The sequence below is a fragment of the Poecile atricapillus genome, chromosome 32, assembly GCF_030490865.1.
Source record: "Poecile atricapillus isolate bPoeAtr1 chromosome 32, bPoeAtr1.hap1, whole genome shotgun sequence".
Lineage (NCBI taxonomy): Eukaryota > Metazoa > Chordata > Aves > Passeriformes > Paridae > Poecile > Poecile atricapillus.
The window spans coordinates 1,209,687-1,229,487 of NC_081280.1; the positions used below are offsets into that span (position 1 = coordinate 1,209,687).

At 46.9% G+C, this 19,801-nt stretch overlaps 2 protein-coding genes across 2 annotated transcripts in view; one reads left to right on the forward strand and one right to left on the reverse strand.

Moving 5' to 3' along the window:
- LOC131590191 (uncharacterized) overlaps positions 1–19,801 on the reverse strand; it is a 141,173-nt gene that overhangs the window by 4,040 nt on the left and 117,332 nt on the right. The window lies entirely within an intron of this gene.
- LOC131590220 (olfactory receptor 14J1-like) lies at positions 6,152–7,403 on the forward strand. Its single transcript, XM_058860172.1, has one exon. The coding sequence runs from the start codon at positions 6,280–6,282 to the stop codon at positions 7,042–7,044; it is 765 nt and encodes a 254-aa protein (XP_058716155.1). The 5' UTR covers positions 6,152–6,279; the 3' UTR covers positions 7,045–7,403.

A 19,801-nucleotide genomic window follows, 5' to 3' on the forward strand; every position in this document is an offset into this window, starting at 1 on the left:
CAAACAGTATTTTTATTTGTTTTTATGCGCTTCACTAGAAAACAGTTTTCTCATTGCCTCTCAAGGCTTTAAATCTCTCAGCACTTCACTATACCACCATTACTCTGCTTTTTACTCAAATTCACACTTTGAACACTCTATTCCTCCCCATACTCTATTATGAATTAAAGGAGTTCTTTTCAGGACTTCATTGTCCATCTCCATAGTTTTAACAGAAAGATATTTCAGCTTAATTAAAGCATCTTCTTAATTCTCTACCTTTCTTGAAGTCTCTTTTCTTTCTTGCCACTAGTAGTTTATAAAGTCTCTTCTCATGTTGATCACTCTCCTTTTTTCTCTCTGGATAAAAAGATTAATCCGCAAGTCTCATCTGAATAAGAAAGAGTTAAAATCTTGCTCAAGCTTTTGTAGATGGTTCGGTGATTTCTGCTGAACAGCAGCTGGAGCTGTCTGCGATGAAAAGTTCCTCATAGCTGTGTAGTCGGTGTCTCTGCTTGCTGCAGGCCTAGAGCTCTTTTCTTTCTTCACTTAGCAGTTTTCTAGTGAATGTAGTTACAGCAAACCCTCTAGCTGAACCAGAGATCGGGCCGGGCCCGGCCCAGCCCGACCTGGCCCGGGGCAAGCCTCATCTCCCGGCCGGGAGACGAGAGACGCGGCGGGCCCGGCCCGGCCCCCGCCCGGCCGCATGGCCTGGGCAGAGAACCGGAGGCCAGCCGGAGCTCCGCCACCCTTCACAGTCAGGAAACAAAGAGAACCACAGACTTCTGGTTGTACACTTTAAGGTGGGGTTCACAAGTTGATTGTACTTTTCAATGGCTAAAACTGCTGTCAATTCTCAGCAATGACCGATAATTGGTCAGGAGAAAAGACTCCCAGGAGACCTTAGCAACTTTAACTTTTTTAAAGGTAAACTAACCCCATGACAGTGAGGTTCCGTGCTCTCAGCAATGGTCTCCTTGCTGCTGAGGTGTCACGATGGAGCCTTGGTCTCATGAGCTTCCTCAGTGTCACAATGGTCTCCTTGGATCTGCAGTGTCCCAGCAGTGCCTTGGCTCCAGGCGGCCCTGCTGTGTCACAATGGAGCCTCAGTTCCATCAGGCCCCACAGTGTTTCAAGGAAACAAGGGTTGCCTTGGTTTCACGTGCCCCAAAGTGTCACAGGGGTCTCCTTTTCCTGCGGCAGCCAGCAGCAAACCCCAGTGCCAGGGCCAAATGTGTGGGAAGAAGGAGGAGGGGGGACATTTGGAGTGCTGGGTTTTGCCTTCCCAGGTCCCAGTGACGTGGGATGGGGCTCTGGTGTCCTGGAGATGGCTGAACAGCGGCCTGCCCATGGGAAGGGGTAAGAGACAACAACCTCTCTCCATGGAACAGCAGCAGAGAGCTAGGGCAGCAGGCTGCGTTTAAAAGAGTGTCACCAGCACGGGAAACATCAACCTAGGACATTTTCTTGAAAGCTGCCATTTGAGGGCAATCTTTTATACAGAACTGGACCACTGGGAAAGACGACATTCACTTTCCTGGTCAATTTTAAAAGGTTTAATAAAAAAGACAGCAGGCGACAAAGACAATAAAGCAAAGGGTTAAAAGGACCGGGTGCTTGGCGCCCTGCCAAGAGCACCCCTGGTGTTCTGGAAACACCCTTTATATCCCATTTCTATTGCATCAACTTGATGGGATCTGACAGTGGTCAAAGAAGAGATTTTGAGGCTTCAGGCATTCGCTTGAGCCTGTGTGAAACAAAGTCACACAAAGTTCTCACTCCGGCCTGAGAAATCATAAGGAGGAATCCAAACAGTCCTTGGGGAAGGAAAACAACCTTGGCAGGTGTTGTTTGGATCCTTGTTGTTTCCTTGCAAGAAACAGTCAAGGGGTGTTGTTCCTAATTGTCCAGTGATGGTGATGTGTTGGTTTAATGACCAATGAGAGTTTTACCCCTTGGACCTTCTCAGACCTGTCTATAAAAGAAGATCTGGAACAATAAAACTGGCTCTCTTGTGCTACCCAGAAGAGAGTCCCTGTCGTGATTTGCTGTTCCTAGTACAGTGCAACACAACCTGATGCATATTCACAGACTTTATGTATATTGAAACTTTTCCCTCAACTACTTTACATTTTCCAGGAACTGTTTAGCATGGCCACTCCTTGGGTCTGCCTTTTTAAAGCATGCCTGTGTCTTGGCTTGTGGTTTTAACCCTCTTCTTCTCACCTTTGAATTTGGGCCTTGGCTCCTTCTTTCCACAGCCGCTGAGTGTTGATAGCAGCAGGGTCCCCATCATCTGTTCACTGGAGTTATCCCAACTGAGCAGACAGTTCAAACATCCTCTATCGACTGTTACAGCAAAGCCATTGGAACCTGATACATAGAGCATTCATCTTCATCCTTGTGAAAAGCCAATATGAGAATATGTATTTATAACAGTGGGAATATAAATCTGGGGAGACATGTGGTGTTCTTAGTGGGAGTAGTGAATTGGAGAGCACCATTCCTAAAGCACAGGAGCCCTGTCAGAGGCAGCCCTGTCCCTGCAGTGCCCCAGCTCTGCTGCCCCACAGCTGCTGGATCAGCAAGGGCAGAGCCATGGGGGAGGGAAATGCACAGGGACTCCTCCTGGGAGGGACCTCAGGAGGTTTCCAGGCCACGCCAAAGCGCAGTCAGTGGAGAAGGGACCCAGGGATGGGCTGTTTGTGTGCTCTGCTGTGGCAGGAGGAGATGCAGAGCTGCACAGACACCCAGACCATGTGGATCCCTGCAGGAGCTGATCTCACACAGCGGCTCCCAGGCCTCTGCTGCTCGCTGCTTGCTCTGTTTGATGTTCCCTGGTGGTTACAGCCAGCCCCACACACACCAGTGCAGTGTGCTCACACACCCGTCTCACCAGTGCCTGGGCCCCCAAAGGACACAGGCCCTGATGATTTCTGCTCCCCACTCCAGTACCTGGCACTTGGAGCTCCCTCGGTACCCAGAGCAGAGGCAGCTCCCTTGTCCCACAGGCTTCTTGGCAATGGAGGCTTTAGGAAAATGCCACAGCCTGTGGGCATCAGCTGTAAGCCATGGCCAGGGATGGGCACTGACCATCAACTTTCAGCAAAACACCTTGATCCCCCAGCCTTTCCCTTCCTGGGCTCCTTTCTTAGACATCCCATGGGAAATCTTGCACATTCCCCAAATGCCCTTTGTGGATTTCCATCATGAATCTCAGACCCTGAGGCAGAGCTCCCCATGCTCAGCTGGCAAGGTCATGCAGCAAAGCTCCACCACTGAGCCCCTTGGGGAGTATTTAATGAGGAGGTACCAGAACTTTGCTTCAAGTAATTTTGTATCTTTTGTTTTATAAATTGTAGTGGCCTTAAAATATCATCTACTGCAGCCCCCTCCCTGTGGGAAGGCACAGCTACCACTGGAACAGATGGTCAAAGCTCCTGACCCTGAACACTTCTTGGGATGGGACATCCTCTCCCATGGACAACCTGTTCCCATCTTGTCAACCTCATGATAAAATATTTCTTTCTTCTATCAAATCTGAATTTATCCTTGACCATTTTAAAGGCTATGACCCTTCCTCTGCCACTACACGCCTGCAAAAGATTTCAATTTTTCTTGGACCATGACCACAATGTTTCAATCTGAAAAGACCTTGAAAGGACACAAAAATCTCACAAGATCAGATCAGGAGGCCTCAAGCACATGACCCATAGAGGCTGAGGGCCCTGGGCTCAGTGGTGTGAAGACTGAGGGCTGGAGTAGCCTGAGAGGGCTTGAAGGGTGGCTTCAGAGATGGTGGAGCTCTTCTTGACTATATGAAACAGCCTGAGAAAGAACTAATGCCACCCAGATCACCTGGGGAGGTCTGGTCTGGACCCAAGAAGAGAGGAATTTGTGTCCCAGGGCAGGGCTGTGGTGCAACACGTCCCCCAGAAGGAGTGTGGAGCAGCCCAAGGCTTTGTGTGGCCAGGCAGAGGCAGGCAGGACGCAGAGCTGTCAGCAAAGGAAGGGCCCAGCGAGCTGGGGGAGCCGGGGGATGACGACAGCCTGCAGGGCCAGAGGCGCAGGGCATGGACACCGTAGGGCAGCCTGGGCTGGAGAGGGCACAGGGATGGGCAGCAGCTGCAAGGCCCTGCCAGAGGCAACTTGTGCAGCCCTTTGGCCATGGCTGCTGGCCCTGGGCCTGAGCCATGAGGAGGAGACAAGTGACCCTTGCAGCCCTGGGGCCTCATTGCCTCCTTGTCCCTGCTCAGCAGCCTGGCAGGGGCCGCCCCATGGTGCTGCCCTTGCCATTGCACATCCCCACATGCCAGTGGCCTGGGAAGAGCCCTGAGCAATGAGGGAGGGACAGCATCTGCCTTGCCAGGGGCTGGGGCTCAGCCCTTGGCCCTTGGCACTCCTGAAACACATCCAGCTTTGCTCAGCACCACAGACACCTTTCCCTTGCTTGTCCCCACCTGTCATCAGTGCCTGCAGTGTTCTGCTCTCCCTGGAACCTGGGGACACTTTCCCAGTCGTGTCCCTCAGTGGGACCCATTAAAACTTCAAGAAACTTTGAATTGAAACTTTAAATTGGAGTGCCAATTTAACTTGTAGTTCTTGAGAAGTTTTTTGAATACTCTCTCAGGGACTGAGTCTGGTGGAAACAATACCAAAGCCCTGAGAGGGTCATTAAAATCCTGGTGCTGTTGCTGAGCTGGGCCGAGCTCCTGGCACAGAGGCAGCTCCTGGCAACCAAGAAGAGCTTCAAAAAGACATTTCTCCTGATGAGCAGCTTTTCTCCCAGCCCAGCAGGGCTGAGGGCACTGCCTGCAGCTACCTGGGTGCCTTAAAGCAACTGGAAGGACAAGTCTGAGCTTCTTCATGGAGAAATGCTCCCAGCTGCTGGCACAGTAAGTCTCTGGCTGCGGGGATCTCCTAAAGCTGCCCCATGACAGCACTGACATGACTGTAGGGATGGCTCTGCTGCCGTTTGTGGTTTGGGGAGGATGTGCTGCAGAGCGGGGCTGCCCTGGGCACCCTCAGAGGGACAGGGCAGGACGGCTCCTGCTGCCAGGGACGGCTGCAGGGGCTGAAGCTGGGGCTGCAGCCAGGGCTGCCCAGGGCTGTCCTGCAGAGCAGCTCCTGCAGCCCTGAGGGCTCTTTGCCAGCCCAGGGCATCTGCCACCTGCCAGGGGCAGCTCTCAGCCTGCCTGGGAGCTCCCCGTGGGCGGTGGGGAGAAGTTGGAGGGGGAAGGAGCGACCCCCATCAGGGCAGATTCCTCCTGCTGTGGAGATGGTGCTGCATGGCCAGGGCTGCTCTCGGCTTTCTCCTAAAGGAAAGGGCAAGGGGCTGTCAGCTTTGTCTGTGTCACTGAGACTCCTGCACTGTCACCCTGGGCCTCAGCAGAGCTGCCTCAGCTCTCCCTCCCAAAGTGCCTCCTCAGCCTCCTCTAGCCACAGCCAGCAGCAGCAGCACCTTGGCTTGCAGCATCTCTGTTTGTCTGAGCTGCCCTTAAGGCCCTGCTGGCAGGGAGATGGCCCTGGGCAGTGCCTGTGCTGGGAGGGGTGTGCAGGGCAGAGCTGAGCCCCCAGGGCTGGGCTGGGCTCGGGAGCACTGGCAGGGACAAGGCTTGGATAGAGAGAAACAGCTCCCAATAGGCACAACTCCAGGCAGAGAGCCAGACCAGCCCTGGGTATCCCTCCCTGTCCAGTTGCACAGAGACAAAAAGATGTCTTGGGAAAATTATTTTGAAATTGGAGCCTTTAAAAAGGCTGCTTTATTTTTCAAGCATGTTTTATGTTTAGCCACCCTGAAACAGAGGGAGGTGTAATGATCAAAGGGCTCCTGTGTGAGACCAGCAGGTCTGAGTGCCCTGGGGCACAGGGAGCCCTGATTTCCCTCTGGCCTCCCCAGTGCTCAGGCTGAGAGCAATGCTGAAAGAGGATTTCTGCCCTTTCACAGAAAGGAACAGTAACTTAGCAGAAAACTCGAGCTCAAAAATATTAAAAAGAACTGAAAGAAATTACCCCAGAGAAAGAGAAGTAATTTTAAGTAAATTTGTAAGAAAATAGCATAGAATTCACTCAAGAAAATCTGTCCCAGCTTTTCAATGTTTTCTTTCAACAGTCCACCATGTCCAGACTGAAGAAATGTCCAACAGCTCCTTCAGCCACTTCCTCCTGCTGGCACTGGCAAACACTCGGCAGCTGCAGCTCCTGCACTTCTGCCTCTTCCTGGGCATCTCCCTGGCTGCCCTCCTGGGCAACACCCTCATCATCAGTGCCATAGCCTGCAGCCACCACCTGCACAGCCCCATGTTCTTCTTCCTGCTCAACCTGGCCCTCACTGACCTGGGCTCCATCTGCACCACTGTGCCCAAAGCCATGCACAATTCCCTCTGGGACACCAGGACCATCTCCTACTCAGGATGTGCTGCACAGCTCTTTTTCTTTATGTTCTTCATCTCAGCAGAGTATTTCCTGCTGACCATCATGTGCTACGACCGCTACGTGTCCATCTGCAAACCCCTGCACTACAGGACCCTCCTAGGCAGCAGAGCTTGTGCCCACATGGCAGCAGCTGCCTGGGCCAGTGGCTTTCTCGACTCTCTGCTGCACACAGCCAATACATTTTCCCTGCCCCTGTGCCAGGGCAATGCCCTGGGCCAGTTCTTCTGTGAAATCCCACACATCCTCAAGCTCTCCTGCTCCAAATCCTACCTCAGGGAACTCAGGCTCCTTGTGGTTAGTGGCTGTTTAGCTTTTGGCTGTTTTGTGTTCATTGTTTTCTCCTATGTGCAGATCTTCAGGGCTGTGCTGAGGATCCCCTCTGAGCAGGGACGGCACAAAGCCTTTTCCACCTGCCTCCCTCACCTGGCCGTGCTCTCCCTGTTCCTCAGCACTTCATCAGTTGCCTACCTGAAGCCCCCCTCCATCTCCTCCCCATCCCTGGATCTGGCAGTGTCAGTTCTGTACTCGGTGGTGTCTCCAGCCCTGAACCCCCTCATCTACAGCCTGAGGAACCAGGAGCTCAAGGCTGCCCTGAGAAAATTGATGACTCTGTATTTTCAGAAGTATTAAACTCTCTTTTTTCTGCTGCAGAGCCTTTTGAATGTAACTCTTTGGAATCTCAGCCTTATTATTCCCTGTTTGTCCATTTATTCATCAGTAACTTTTTCTACTGTTGTTGTGTGATTTACAAATACTGTAGTATTACTTTTTGCATTTCTACATGAATATCTACCTTTCTTTTGAAACACAAAGACCTGCAAGAGGTCTGTTCCCTGTGCATTTAAGTAAAAACAAGTGCCTGCCCAAACCTGTGTGTCCAGGGTCATTCCTCAGTGCTTCTCTGGCTCTGCAGTGAATGATTTTGGGTACCTTAACACCTCAAGGGTTAAAGGTTTGCAGGTTAAATGGGCTGACTTAATGCAGTTACTGCTGTGGAAAGTGTTTTATGTTCAGCTGGATGTTGTATTAAATGCTTTGCCCAAGTTCCTTGGTTCTCTGTACTTTGCCAGTAAAATTCTGTGTGGTTTTCACCTCTGAGCTCCATTGGTCAGAGCATGGTGCTGATATCAGCGAGGCTGTGGCTTCAATGCCTGTGTGGGCCATTCACCTGACAGCTGGAATTGCTGGTCCTTGGGGGTCCCTTGCAACTAAGAATATTCTTTGCCTCAGTGTCCCTTGAGAATATCTGCTGGGGGTTTGTCCCGTGCACCAAAGGCAAGTCAAGGAGCCTTTGGTTGCCGCCATCATTGGAGTGTTGTGGCTGTTGCAGCCCCGCAGGCTCCCAGTGGCCTCTTGTTTCCGTCAGGCCCTGCTGGCTCCCGCTGGCCCTTGGTTCCATGAGGATCTGCAGGGTCCCACAGGTTGATGGCATTTGTCCTTGCTGCCCCTCACATCCCCCTGCCCCACAAACAGCCCCGAGCCCCCCGTGAGGGACAGGCCCTGCTGTGCCAGGCCTGGGCTCAGGGCTTGGCCTTTCTGCTGCCTCCAGCCAGCCAGGGCTTGCTCAGCATTGCAGTTCCTGCTCACAGCCTTTGGCTCCCTGCAGTCCTGGCCTCCAGGATCTGCTCTCCCCACTCCCTGGGGAGCCTTTGCCACTCCCTGCCCTCACTGGGGCCACTGATGCTCCAAGGGACTTGGACTTTGCCTTTGGACTCCTGGAGCAGCTTCTTCACCCTTCTCTCAGTGCCTGAGGCTCCTGGGCTCAGCCCCAAATCCAGCGTGGGGCTGATTCAAGTTAGAATCATGTCCTCACTTTCATTAACATGAGTTAATGACAAGCTCCTGGTTTCATTACTCTCCATTTTGGCCCCAAATTACATTTTTTTTAGATCCAAAATGAACCTTTTTGGCTCCAAAATCTCCCTTTTCGAACCAAACTGCCTTTTTATTTTTTTCCTAACTCCCCTTTTCAGGCAAGAGACTCCCCTTTGTTTTAAGCCAAACTCTCACTTTAAGATGCAAATTGCCACTTTTTGTTGATCAAAAAAATCCCCACTTTTGGACACAAACTCCCTTTTATTTTGGCTCCAAATCCCCTTTTTCATCTCAAATCTCCCTTTCTTAGCCCAAATTTCCCCCTGGCTGCCGTTCGCTCACCTGGGTTGACCTTCTAGCATCAGACTCCCATTGTTTTAATCCAAACTCTCAATTTTACATCTAAACTGCCCCTTTTTGTTGCTCAAACCCCCAGTTTTGGGCCAAACTGTTCCTTTTGGGAGCCAAATTTTCCCTTTTGGGTCCACATTTCCCATCTGGGCACCCAAATTCACCTTTTGTTGTGGTAAAGTTGTTAGAATGTTGTTAAGTTAGTTTCTGTTAGTAGTTGATAGGTTGAAATGGATCTTTTCCCCTATTTTAGTTGTGATTCCCCCCCACACTTCTCTTTCTCCTATTGCTTACCTGAAGTCAGGTTCCCATGGTCACTGAAGTTTTTCTCCTCAGCTCCAGGGCGAGAGGCCGGATAGAGTAAAGAGAAGACCCTGCTGGCATTTCCAGCTGCTGGAAGTTTCGCTAGGCCGGGAAAGCGCGGGGGTGACAGCAGAAAGACCCTTCTTTCCAACCCGGGAGTTTGTAACTCTGTTTTTCCTGTCCCAGAATGCCTCTGAGCTGTGGAAGCTGAGAGGGCATTCTTACCTTCCCTTTCCTTCCCCCCTGTGCTGCCAGGAAACCAAGCCCCCCTCTCTCCCCCTCTGCCCCTCTCTGGAGAATACTCCTACACCTTTGTGGGCATTTGAAGAAGTTGGTGTCTGTTATTTCTTATCTTGCTGTGTGTAACCTTGATTTGTAGAAAGTTTCTAAGATGTACTAGCTGAGAAAAGTAATTGTTTCTCTCTCTGATGTTCCCTCCCTCTGAGAAACCCTGTTAAAAGAGACCCCCAGACCCCAAATCCTTTGTCTTTCGCCCTTTGGATTCCCCTTCACAGAAATAAACTGTGGAATGCAAACAGGGAGAGAGTCCCTCCCTGATTTCTTTACTCGCTTGCTAAGACTCGAATTCCTGAAGAAAATCAGTGAACCCCACAAACATGTGCTGGCTGGAAACCAGAGTGAAGAGAAACCTCATCACTGAGCCAGCCGGGCCACTCCGGGAGCTTCGAGTCAACCTTTTCTTGGCCCAAATTCTGCCTTTCAGTGCCGAAACTCCCCCTTCTGGGTCTAAACTTCCCTTTTTTTGGGCACCCCAATTCTCCCTTTTTGGTCCAAATTCCTGAGTTCTGAACACATATTCCGCTTTTTGTGCCCATGTTTCCCACTAGATCCGAAATTCCCCTGTTTTGGTCCAAAAATTCCTCTTTTTTAAAACAAAACTCTCCCTTTTAATACCAAATTTCCCCTTCTGGGTCAAAATTTCCCATCTGGGCACTCAAATACCTATTTTTTTCTCATTTTAATTCCACTTTTTGGGTCCAAATTTCTCACCTGAGTGCCCAAATTCCACCTTTTTGTTCCAAAATACCCCTTTTTGGTCCAAATTTCCTATCTGGGCACCCAAATTCCCTTTTTTTACGCCCAAATTCTCCCTTTTTGGACAGAAACTTCCTTTTATTCTGGCCCCAAATCCCCTTTTTCATCCCAAATCTCCCTTTCTTGCCCCAAATTTCCCCCCTGGCTGCCGTTGGCTCACCTGGGTTCACCTTTTAGCATCAGACTCCCATTTCTTTTAATCTAAACTCTCATTTTTACATCTAAAGTGCCCCTTTTTGCTGCTCAAACACCAAGTTTTGGGCCAAACTGTTTCTTTTGGAGCCAAAATCCCCCTTTTTCAGGTCCTGTTGTCCCATCTGGGCACCCAAATTCCCCCTTTTTTGGCCCAAATTCTCCTTTCCTGGACACAAACTCCCCTTTCTGACCCCAAATTTCTCACCTGAGTGCCCAATTTCCCCCTTTTTTGGCCCAAATTCCCCTTTTTGGACCCAAACACCCTATTTCCCGGCCCAGATTTCTCATTTTCATCCCAAATCTCCCCCTTTTGCCACAAATTGCTGCCATTGGCTCACCTGGGTTCACCTTTTAGCATCAGACTCCCATTGTTTTAATCCAAACTCTCATTTTTACATCTAAACTGCCCCTTTTTGTTGCTCTAACTCCCAGTTTTGGGCCAAACTGTTCCTTTTGGGAGCCAAATTCCCCTTTCTGGGTCCACATTTCCCATCTTGGCACCAAAATTCCTCTTTTTTTGAGCCCAAATTTCCGTTTTTTGGACCCAGATTCCCTTTTTTGGGTCCAAATTCCCCACCTGAGCACCCCAATTCTGCTTTTTTAGGCCCAAATTCTGCCTTTCAGTGCCAATACTCCCCCTTCTTGGTCCAATCTTCTTTTTTTTTGGGGCACGCCAATTCTCCTTTTTTCAGCCCAAATTTCTGGGTTTTCGACCCATATTCCGCTTTTTGTGTCCAAGTTTCCCACTAGATCCCAAATTTCCCTGGTTTGGTTCAAACTTCCCATTTGGGTGCCCAAATTTTCCTTTTTTAGGCCAAAATTCTCCTTTTTGCACCCAAACTCCTTTTTCCTGGTCTAATCTCCCCTTTTTCATCCCAAATCTCCCCTTTTTGCCACAAATTTCCCCCCTGGCTGCCATTGGCTCACCTGGGTTGATCTTTTAATGTCAGACTCCCATTGTTTTTTTAATCCAGACTCTCATTTTTGGGTCTAAACTAACACTTTTTGTTGCACAAACCCCCAGTGTTGGGCCAAACTGTCCATTTTGGAACCACATTCCCCCTTCTGGGTCCAAATTTCCCATCTGGGCACTCAAATACCTACTTTTTCTCATTTTAATTCCACTTTGTCGGTCCAATTTTCTCACCTGAGTGCCCAAATTCCACCTTTTTGTTCCGAATTGCCCCTTTTTGTTCCAAATTACCCCTTTTTGGTCCAAATTTCCCATCTGGGCACCCAAATTCTCCCTTTTTAGCCCCAAATTCTCTCTTTTTGGACACAAACTCCCTTTTATTCTGGCCCCAAATCCACTTTTTCATCCCAAATCTCCCTTTCTTGCCCCAAATTTCCCCCCTGGCTGCTGTTGGCTCACCTAGGTTGACCATTTAGAATTAGACTCCCATTTCTTTTAATCTAAACTCTCATTTTTACATCTAAAGTGCCCCTTTTTGCTGCTCAGATGCCACATTTTGGGCCAAACTGTTTCTTTTGGAGCCAAAATCCCCCTTTTTCAGGTCCTGTTGTCCCATCTGGGCACCCAAATTCCCCCTTTTTTGGCCCAAATTCTCCTTTCCTGGACACAAACTCCCCTTTCTGACCCCAAATTTCTCACCTGAGTGCCCAATTTCCCCCTTTTTTGGCCCAAATTCCCCTTTTTGGACCCAAACACTCTTTTTCCTGGCCCAAATTTCTCATTTTCATCCCAAATCTCCCCATTTTGCCACAAATTGTTGCCATTGGCTCACCTGGGTTCACCTTTTAGCATCAGACTCCCATTGTTTTAATCCAAACTCTCATTTTTACATCTAAACTGCCCCTTTTTGCTTCTCAAACTCCCAGTTTTGGGCTAAACTGTTGCTTTTGGGAGCCAAATTCCCCTTTCTGGGTCCACATTTCCCATCTGGGCACCCAAATTCCTCTTTTTTTGAGCCCAGATTTCCGTTTTTGGACCCAGAGTCCCCTTTTTGGGTCCAAATTCCCCACCTGAGCACCCCAATTCTGCTTTTTTAGGCCCAAATTCTGCCTTTCAGTGCCAATACTCCCCCTTCTGGGTCCAAACTTCCCTTTTTTTGGGCACCCCAATTCTCCTCCTTTCAGCCCAACTTTCTGGTTTTTGGACCCATATTCTGCTTTTTGTGTCCAAGTTTCCCATTAGATCCCAAATTTTCCCGGTTTGGTCCAAACTTCCCATTTGGGCGCCCAAATTTTCCTTTTTTTAGGCCAAAATTCTCTTTTTTGCACCCAAACTCCTTTTTCCTGGCCTAAACTCCCCTTTTTCATCCCAAATTTCCCCTTTTTAGGCCAAAATTCTGCCTTTCAGCCCCAAAACTCCCAATTGGGGTCCGAATTTCTCATCTGATCAACCAAATGCCCCCTTTTATAGGCCCAAATTCTCCCTTCCTGGGCCAGAAGTTCCCATTTCAGGTATAAACTTCCCACCTGAGGACCCAAATTCTAATTTTTGGGCAAACTGTCCTTGTTTTGGACACAATGTCCCCTTTTTTTCTGGCCCAAACTCCCTTTTTCATCCCAAATCTCCTTTTCTTGCCCCAGATTTCCCCCCTGGCTGCCATTGGCTCACCTGGGTTGATGTTTTACCTTCAGACTCCCATTATTTTAATCAAAACTCCCATTTTACATCTAAACTGCCCCTTTTTGTGACTCAAACCCCCAGTTTTGGGCCAAAATGTTCCTTTTGGGAGCCAAATTCCCCCTTTTGGGTCCACTTTTTCTATCTGGGCACCCAAATTCCCCTTTTTTTGATTCTGATTTCCATTATTTTGGACCCAAATTCCCCTTTTGGCTTCCAAATTTCCCACCTGAGCACCTAAATTCTGCTTTTCTGGGCCCAAGTTCTGCCTTTCAGCACAAAAACTCCTCCTTCTGGGTCCAAACTTCCCTTTTTTTTAGGCACGCCAATTCTCCTTTTTTCAGCCCAAATTTCTGGGTTTTGGACCTACATTCTGCTTTTTGTGCCCAAATTCCCCTTTTTTGGGTGCAAAGTCCCTTTTTGGGTCCGAATTTCCCATCTGGGCACCCAAATTCCTTTTTTTTTAGGCCAAAATTCTCCCTTTTCACACCAAATTTCTCCTTCTGTCTCCAAATTTCACATCTGGGTGCCTAAATTCTCCTTTTTTTTGGCCTAAATTCCCCTTTTTTTGGGCCCAAATTTCTTTTTTTCTCACCCAAAGCCTCTCTTCCTGAATCCAAACTCCCCTTTTTGGGTCCACATTTCCCATCTGGTCACCCAAATTCCTATTTTTTAGCCTCAAATGCCTCGTTTTTGGGTCCACATTTCCCTCCTGAGTGCCCAAATTCCCCCTTTTTAAGCCCAAATTCTCCCTTTCAGCACCAAAACTCCCTCTTTGTGGTCCAAAGTTCCCACCTGGCAGTGGAGGAAGCCCAGTCCTCTGCCAGGCTCCCGCCCTGGAGATCTGTCCCCTAAGATGAGACAAAAGCGCCGAGTGACGGTGACTGAGCTGTGGAGCCCCTCCTGCCTCAGGAGCCCATGTTATCTCCCTGTTAACTCCTGGCCATCTCCTCCCGCTCCCAGACCCTTGGTGCCCTTCCCGATTCCCCCCTTCCCTATCAAAACCCCGGCTTTTGCCCAGCTCAGCTCAGCCCATCACGGCCCCCTTGGCTGGAGCCTGCATTAAAGACTCTCTGTGGAACGCCACATGGTCTCGCGTCTCTGCTCTGCGTCGGCAGGGGAACCCCTGAAGGGAGCTGGCTGGGCTGAACAGAGCTGATCACAGAGCAGAAATGGCTTCTCAAAGAGCTGAAAGATCACCTGAAGCCTCTGCCCGTGCTCCTGAGGGTTCCCCCTGCCTGGCAACTGCCTGGAAACCCCGGGCGGCGGCTCCTTCCCGGGACGTCTCTCTGGGATTTGTTGTGGCAGAGCTGGGGGTCAGAGAGACCCCCAGACCCAGCCAGAACATCTGGGCACACAAATTCCTCTTTTTTGGCCTGAAATTCTCCATTTTTGGGCCCAAGCTCCCTTTATTCTGGCCCAAACTCCCCTTTTTCATCCCAAATCTCCCTTTCTTGCCACAAATTTCTCCCCTGGCAGCCATTGGATCACCTGGGTTGACCTTTTAGCATCAGACTCTCATTTGTTTTAAACTAAACTCTCATTTGTACACCAAAACTGCCCCTTTTGTTGCTCAAACCCCGAGTTTTGGGTCAAATTGTTCCTTTTCCAGCCAAATTCCCCTTTTTCGGTCCCAATTTCCCATCTGGGCACCTGTGAAAAACGACGTTCACTTTCCTTTTCAATTCTGAAAGATTTAATAAGAAAGTCAGAAGGAGACAAAGACAATAAAGCAAAGGGTTAAAAGGACCGGGTGCTTGGCCCTCTGCCAAGAGCACCCCTGGTGTTTTGGAAACACCCTTTATATTCCATTTCTATTGCATCACCTGATGCATATTCATAGACTTTATGCATATTCAAACTTTGCCATTAACTACTTTACATTTCCCAGGAACTGTTTAGCATGGCCACTCCTTGGGTCTGCCTTTTGAAAGCATGCCTGTGTCTTGGCTTGTGGTTTTAATCCTCTTCTTCCCACCTTTGAATTTGGGCCTTGGCTCCTTCTTTCCACAGCCGCTGAGTGTTGATAGCAGCAGGGTCCCCATCATCTGTTCACTGGAGTTATCCCAACTGAGCAGACAGTTCAAACATCCTCTATCGACTGTTACAGCAAAGCCATTGGAACGTGATACATAGAGCATTCATCTTCATCCTTGTGAAAAGCCAATATTATAATATGTATTTATAACAGCTTCTAGGAAATGCACATTCCTGTTATAAAGGATGTATTTTATTGCTGCTCTCTTTGGAGCAGAGGTGATTGCAGCATTCTGTGATTGATGTTGACCCAGGGTCTCTCCTCAGGAGGTCTGGCCTGCTCAGAGAAGCTGTGCCTTGAGGTGTGAGCCAGTGTGGACAACCTTGCTCCACATTCCCCAACCCCATCCTCTGTGTCCTCCCTCACCTGGGACCTGCTTTGCTTGGAGAGCTGCCTGCACTCAGGAAAGAGAGGTTTTTTCCTTTTTTTTTTTTTAAACAATCTGAAACTCCTAAGTTCCATTGTTGCAAACAGACGCACTCCTCAAGTGTGTGCCAGCCCAAGGTGCCACCAAGGAGGTTCCCCTTCCCCAAGGCAGAACCCTGCAAGGAATGTTTGAGACCTTTGCACTCCTTGACTGAGGCCCTGCAGTGTCACAGAGGCCCCTGGGTTCCATGAGGTTCTGCACTGTCCCAGTGGATATTTGGCTCCATGGAGCCCCACGGGGTCACAATGCTCTTTTTGGTTCCACCAGGCCCTGATCTGTCACAATGGGCTTTTGGTTCCATGAGGTTCCGTACTCAGCAATGGTCTCTGTAGTTCCAAAGTGTCACAAGGGCCCCTTGGTTCCAGGAGGTTCATTGGTGTCACCATGGTCTGTTGCTATATTTTATATATTAGTAAAGGCCTGTATGCACAAACCAGCCTTTGAAATAAGTCGTGATATTAAGGGCTAAAATCCTTGAAACTTACCTGCAGAAAGTAAAACAATGTTCTTGTGTAACAAGACAAGAATGTAAACTTGTGTGTGTTAACCAATAGTAGCTCGCTCTGCCTGCAAACCCTGTAGAACCCTATAAAAGTGTGCTGATAATAGAAATAAACTGGCGTTCACGATTACTTCTGTGAAGACTGGTGAATTGCTCGGGGGTTCTTCAATATTTGGCGCTCCGACCAAGGACACCCCTGCAGGCAGAGGGGCTTTGGAGTCAGCGGAGTGGATCTGGGCATTAATCGTCGCGGGCTCGGATCGGCACCAGATAGGCAGCCTGTACGCGGTGAGACGCGGAGCGGTTAGACGTGGAAGTAGGGCTGCTGGGGTGGGGCCCAGAAGGCAAGGGCGTGTGAGAGGGATAGCGACCTTCCGCCTTGCGGGGTGCTGTCGGAATGGAGACAGAATTTGCGACAGCGAAAAAACTGCTTCTCAGCATCTTCGTTAAACGAGGCGGAGCAGCCAGGGAAAAGGACCTGGATATGCTCATTATATGGGCTAATTGTCTTGGGCATTTGCAGTGCTCACTGCTTCTTGCGGGGCAAGAACGGACTGATATATCGGCTCTGATATGGGAAACGGCAATTACGGAAAAGAGCAAGGACACTGTGTTTTTCGGTCGAACTTGGCAGATTGTAATTAATACCCTAAAAAACAGAAAAGTAAGATATGCTGAAGCTGTGAGCTCCGTGGTTCTACCTGCGTCACAGCGGCAGATGCCTTTACCTCCCACTGCTGGGCAAGCTCTCCTATCTATATTGCCCATGGAGAGAGGGAGGGAGAGTTAGGGAAAAGAAAATAATGAAAAAAAAAAAAAAAAGTTCCACAGGGAACGCTGAAACAACGAACAGAATCTGTTCAGTTACGGCAGGATGTGATACATCCAGAACTATTTGCTTCATTTTTGGAGTCACTTTTAGCACTACAACCTTATTTAAGTTCCATCTTTACCACCCTGAAAGAAAAGAAGCCGGATTTGGACTGGTTTCCACCTAAACCAGGGGGAAATGAGGGAGCAGCGAGGTGAGCGCAAAGAACAAAGGCACCCTGGGGGTAGAAGCAGCGCAAGAAAAGTTCCAAGGCCACTCTGAACAATTACGGAAACAACTGAGCAAAAACAGGTGGCTCAAACAGCTTCAAAGAGAGACAAACTAGTCAAAAAATCTCAAACTATATGGTATCTAGTTCAAAATTCATCCTCGTAATTAGAAGCTGATAAACCGCAATAATCACCGTTGTTAGCACCTGGCCGTGAGAGACTTTTCGTGTAAAATCTCCTGCTTTTGCAAAATCATGCCTTTTTTCCTCTATCAGCAAACAACAAGAGAGATTGAGAGAAAAAAACTGCATTTGTTAAAGTTAACTTTGTGAGGCTTTTTTTTTCTTCTTTCTCTCCGTTTTTCCTCGCTGCGAGAGTATGTAGAGAATGTGAAGAAAGATAAGAGCAGAGCTGCAGCAGCAGCAGAGTGGGCAGTCCACCCCCCCGCTCCCTCTCTCGGGGGGGGCACTGGAACGGTGCCTGGCTTGTTGCAGAGTTGTGATTTATTGGGTTTTCAAAATGTTTTTATATACCATTGTAGAGTTAATTTTGTGTTTTAAGTAATTCTGAGTTTATGCAATTGCAGTTTTTAGGATTTTACTATAGAAATTATTGTGGTTTTTTAAAAGTTAAGAAAAAAAAAAAAAAAAGTGTTTAAGGTGAATACTAATAGAAGTTGCCTTGCAATAATTGGTTTTAGAACCCAAGGTTAAAACATGGTGTGATTTACAGCTTCTAGGAAAACCTTCCAATTAATGTTATTTACAGAAGAGATTTGTGGTTTAAAAGATAATTAGTTAAGAGAACTTTACTGTATAAGACAAAGTTAAGTTAAAGTATATATTATCTATTTGCTTGTTTTTTTCACAATTTTAATAAGGGAATTTTAATATAAGTTTTTTGTTATATAAAACACATATAACTGCATATTTACCAATTTAGATTTTGGGTTTTAGTTTAAAAACTGGACTTAATGTTTTTGAAAAGTGTTACAAAAGCTGGATGGCAACTTGCCAAATCCCATGTTGTTGTGGTGGTTTTTCTCTAGAAAAACTACACTTTAACATCCTAACCAATTTAAGCATATACTAGGCAAATTTCTATTATGAATAAGTATTTTTAGTAACATTTACAGTTATTGTGGGTTATTTTCAAAGCTAAATAACATAAAATTGTGATAAATTTGTTACATTTTTATAATCTTTATAGTGAATTTATGTTATTGTTATATTATGTTTAAAAAGTATATATTAAACTTTTAGTTGCTTTTTTGTAGTAACAGAATAAGATTAAGTTATGTTTTTATTTAATATAGATTAAGTGTTAATAAAGTTAAGGATAGTCAAGTTTTATAATGTTTAAGCTTGAATGCTTTTAAGTTAAGTTTTCTAACTTAAATATTCTTTTAAAGTTAAGTTTGTTATTTCTTTTTGTCATATATAATTATTGTTGAGTTTAGATATTGTTTGATTGAAATTGTTTTATGTTTTATTAGAGACACTTGTTTAAACTGCAAAGTATAGTTGTTTTCCTAGAGAGAGGAAGACGGCCACAGCTGAGACAGCTGTGATGGAGCACTGGTGAACACCTGCTTGTAGATGGAAGTGAATGCAGTCTGTGACACCCTTGACTTCATTGGGAGTTCTATTGGTTGTTGCAATTTCTGCAGTTTTGTTTGTCATAGCTTTCTTATTTTTAGTGTTTCCAGAATTTTAAGAAGATGTACCATTGCTGAAGGTCAAATGCCATGGGAGAGGCTTCAGATTAAGCCAACTGCTGCATGGTTTAATTGGTCTGGTACCCAAGGCTCCTGATCACTTGCTTTGTACAAATGCATTTTAACAGTTTGCTGTGCTGTAAGCATCTCATAGCTGCTACTATTGAGAACCTTGTTTTAAAAATGAGTTAAGAGGCATCTTTCCAGTTTAAAGCCAGGCCCTGGCCAAGCCTTGACTTTACCTGGACAAAATGTTTGCCAACAGATCCAGATATTTTCTGTATCAAAAGAATATTTGAGTCACTTTTTGACTCAGCAATTTGACCCTATTAATATGACAGCTGGATCAATTTTGAAGTGGGCTTGGAGAATCATTTCCGGAGGTGATTACCCAATCCTTCACTGATTTTTTGTTTCTGTTTGTTTGCTAACTATGGAATGCTAATGCAGTGTTTTAGTAATTAATAGCAGTTCTATATTATATACCCTATTAATAATGTTTAAGATTTAATTGATTTTTAACTAGTATAAGTTCTTATTAATTGTGCATAAGGTTTTGTGTTGCTGTTGATGTTTATAATAGAAGTACATCTCATTTTTATTTTTTTTAAGAAAACGGGGGAGATTGATGCCCTAAAAGCATTTATTTAGTGTAATTCATTAACTTCAAGGAGAGAAGTGTCTGTGTTTTGTTGGCAGGTTCAAAAAGGTCACCTATCCATCTGACCAGACTGTGTGCCTCTGAACACACGAGATCCAGTGAACAGAGATGTCATCACACAGCCGTGGTACTCCAGCCATGGATCAGAAGTGGACCTGTCAGGACACAGTTGTGTCTGAACACTATATAGACAGTTGTCAACAGAGATTTTGTGTTGTTATTATGATGTTGTGTCTCTACCAATTTTTCAGGTATCCTTTGTTTTAAGATTTAGAAGGGTTTGAAGAACAACTTGGACATCAAAGCCCTCAGTCACCGATCAACTGCCAGCTGACATCATAGGAGCAGTGAACATTCCAGGACTGAATCGTGCTGGAGAAATTCTGTAGAAGATCTAAGAAGTGTAGAGACTCCATTTAATTGTATATAAAGCAAATTGTAGTTGTGTGTTTACCCTTTCAGCAAATTGCTTTCACGCTTAGACTACATATATACCAGAGCACCTGTGTTAAAAGTAGTTAGATAATAGTTTAAGTGTTTAGCTTGTGTAGTAATTGTTATGTTAGTATAAAGTATAAGTATTCCCTCTTCAAGAGGTAGTGTAAGCATCTTTGAAAGTTCATTTAACGATTGAAGTTCTAGCTGTGAGTTTGCAAATATGGTGTCATTTACATGGTAAAATGCTTATGGT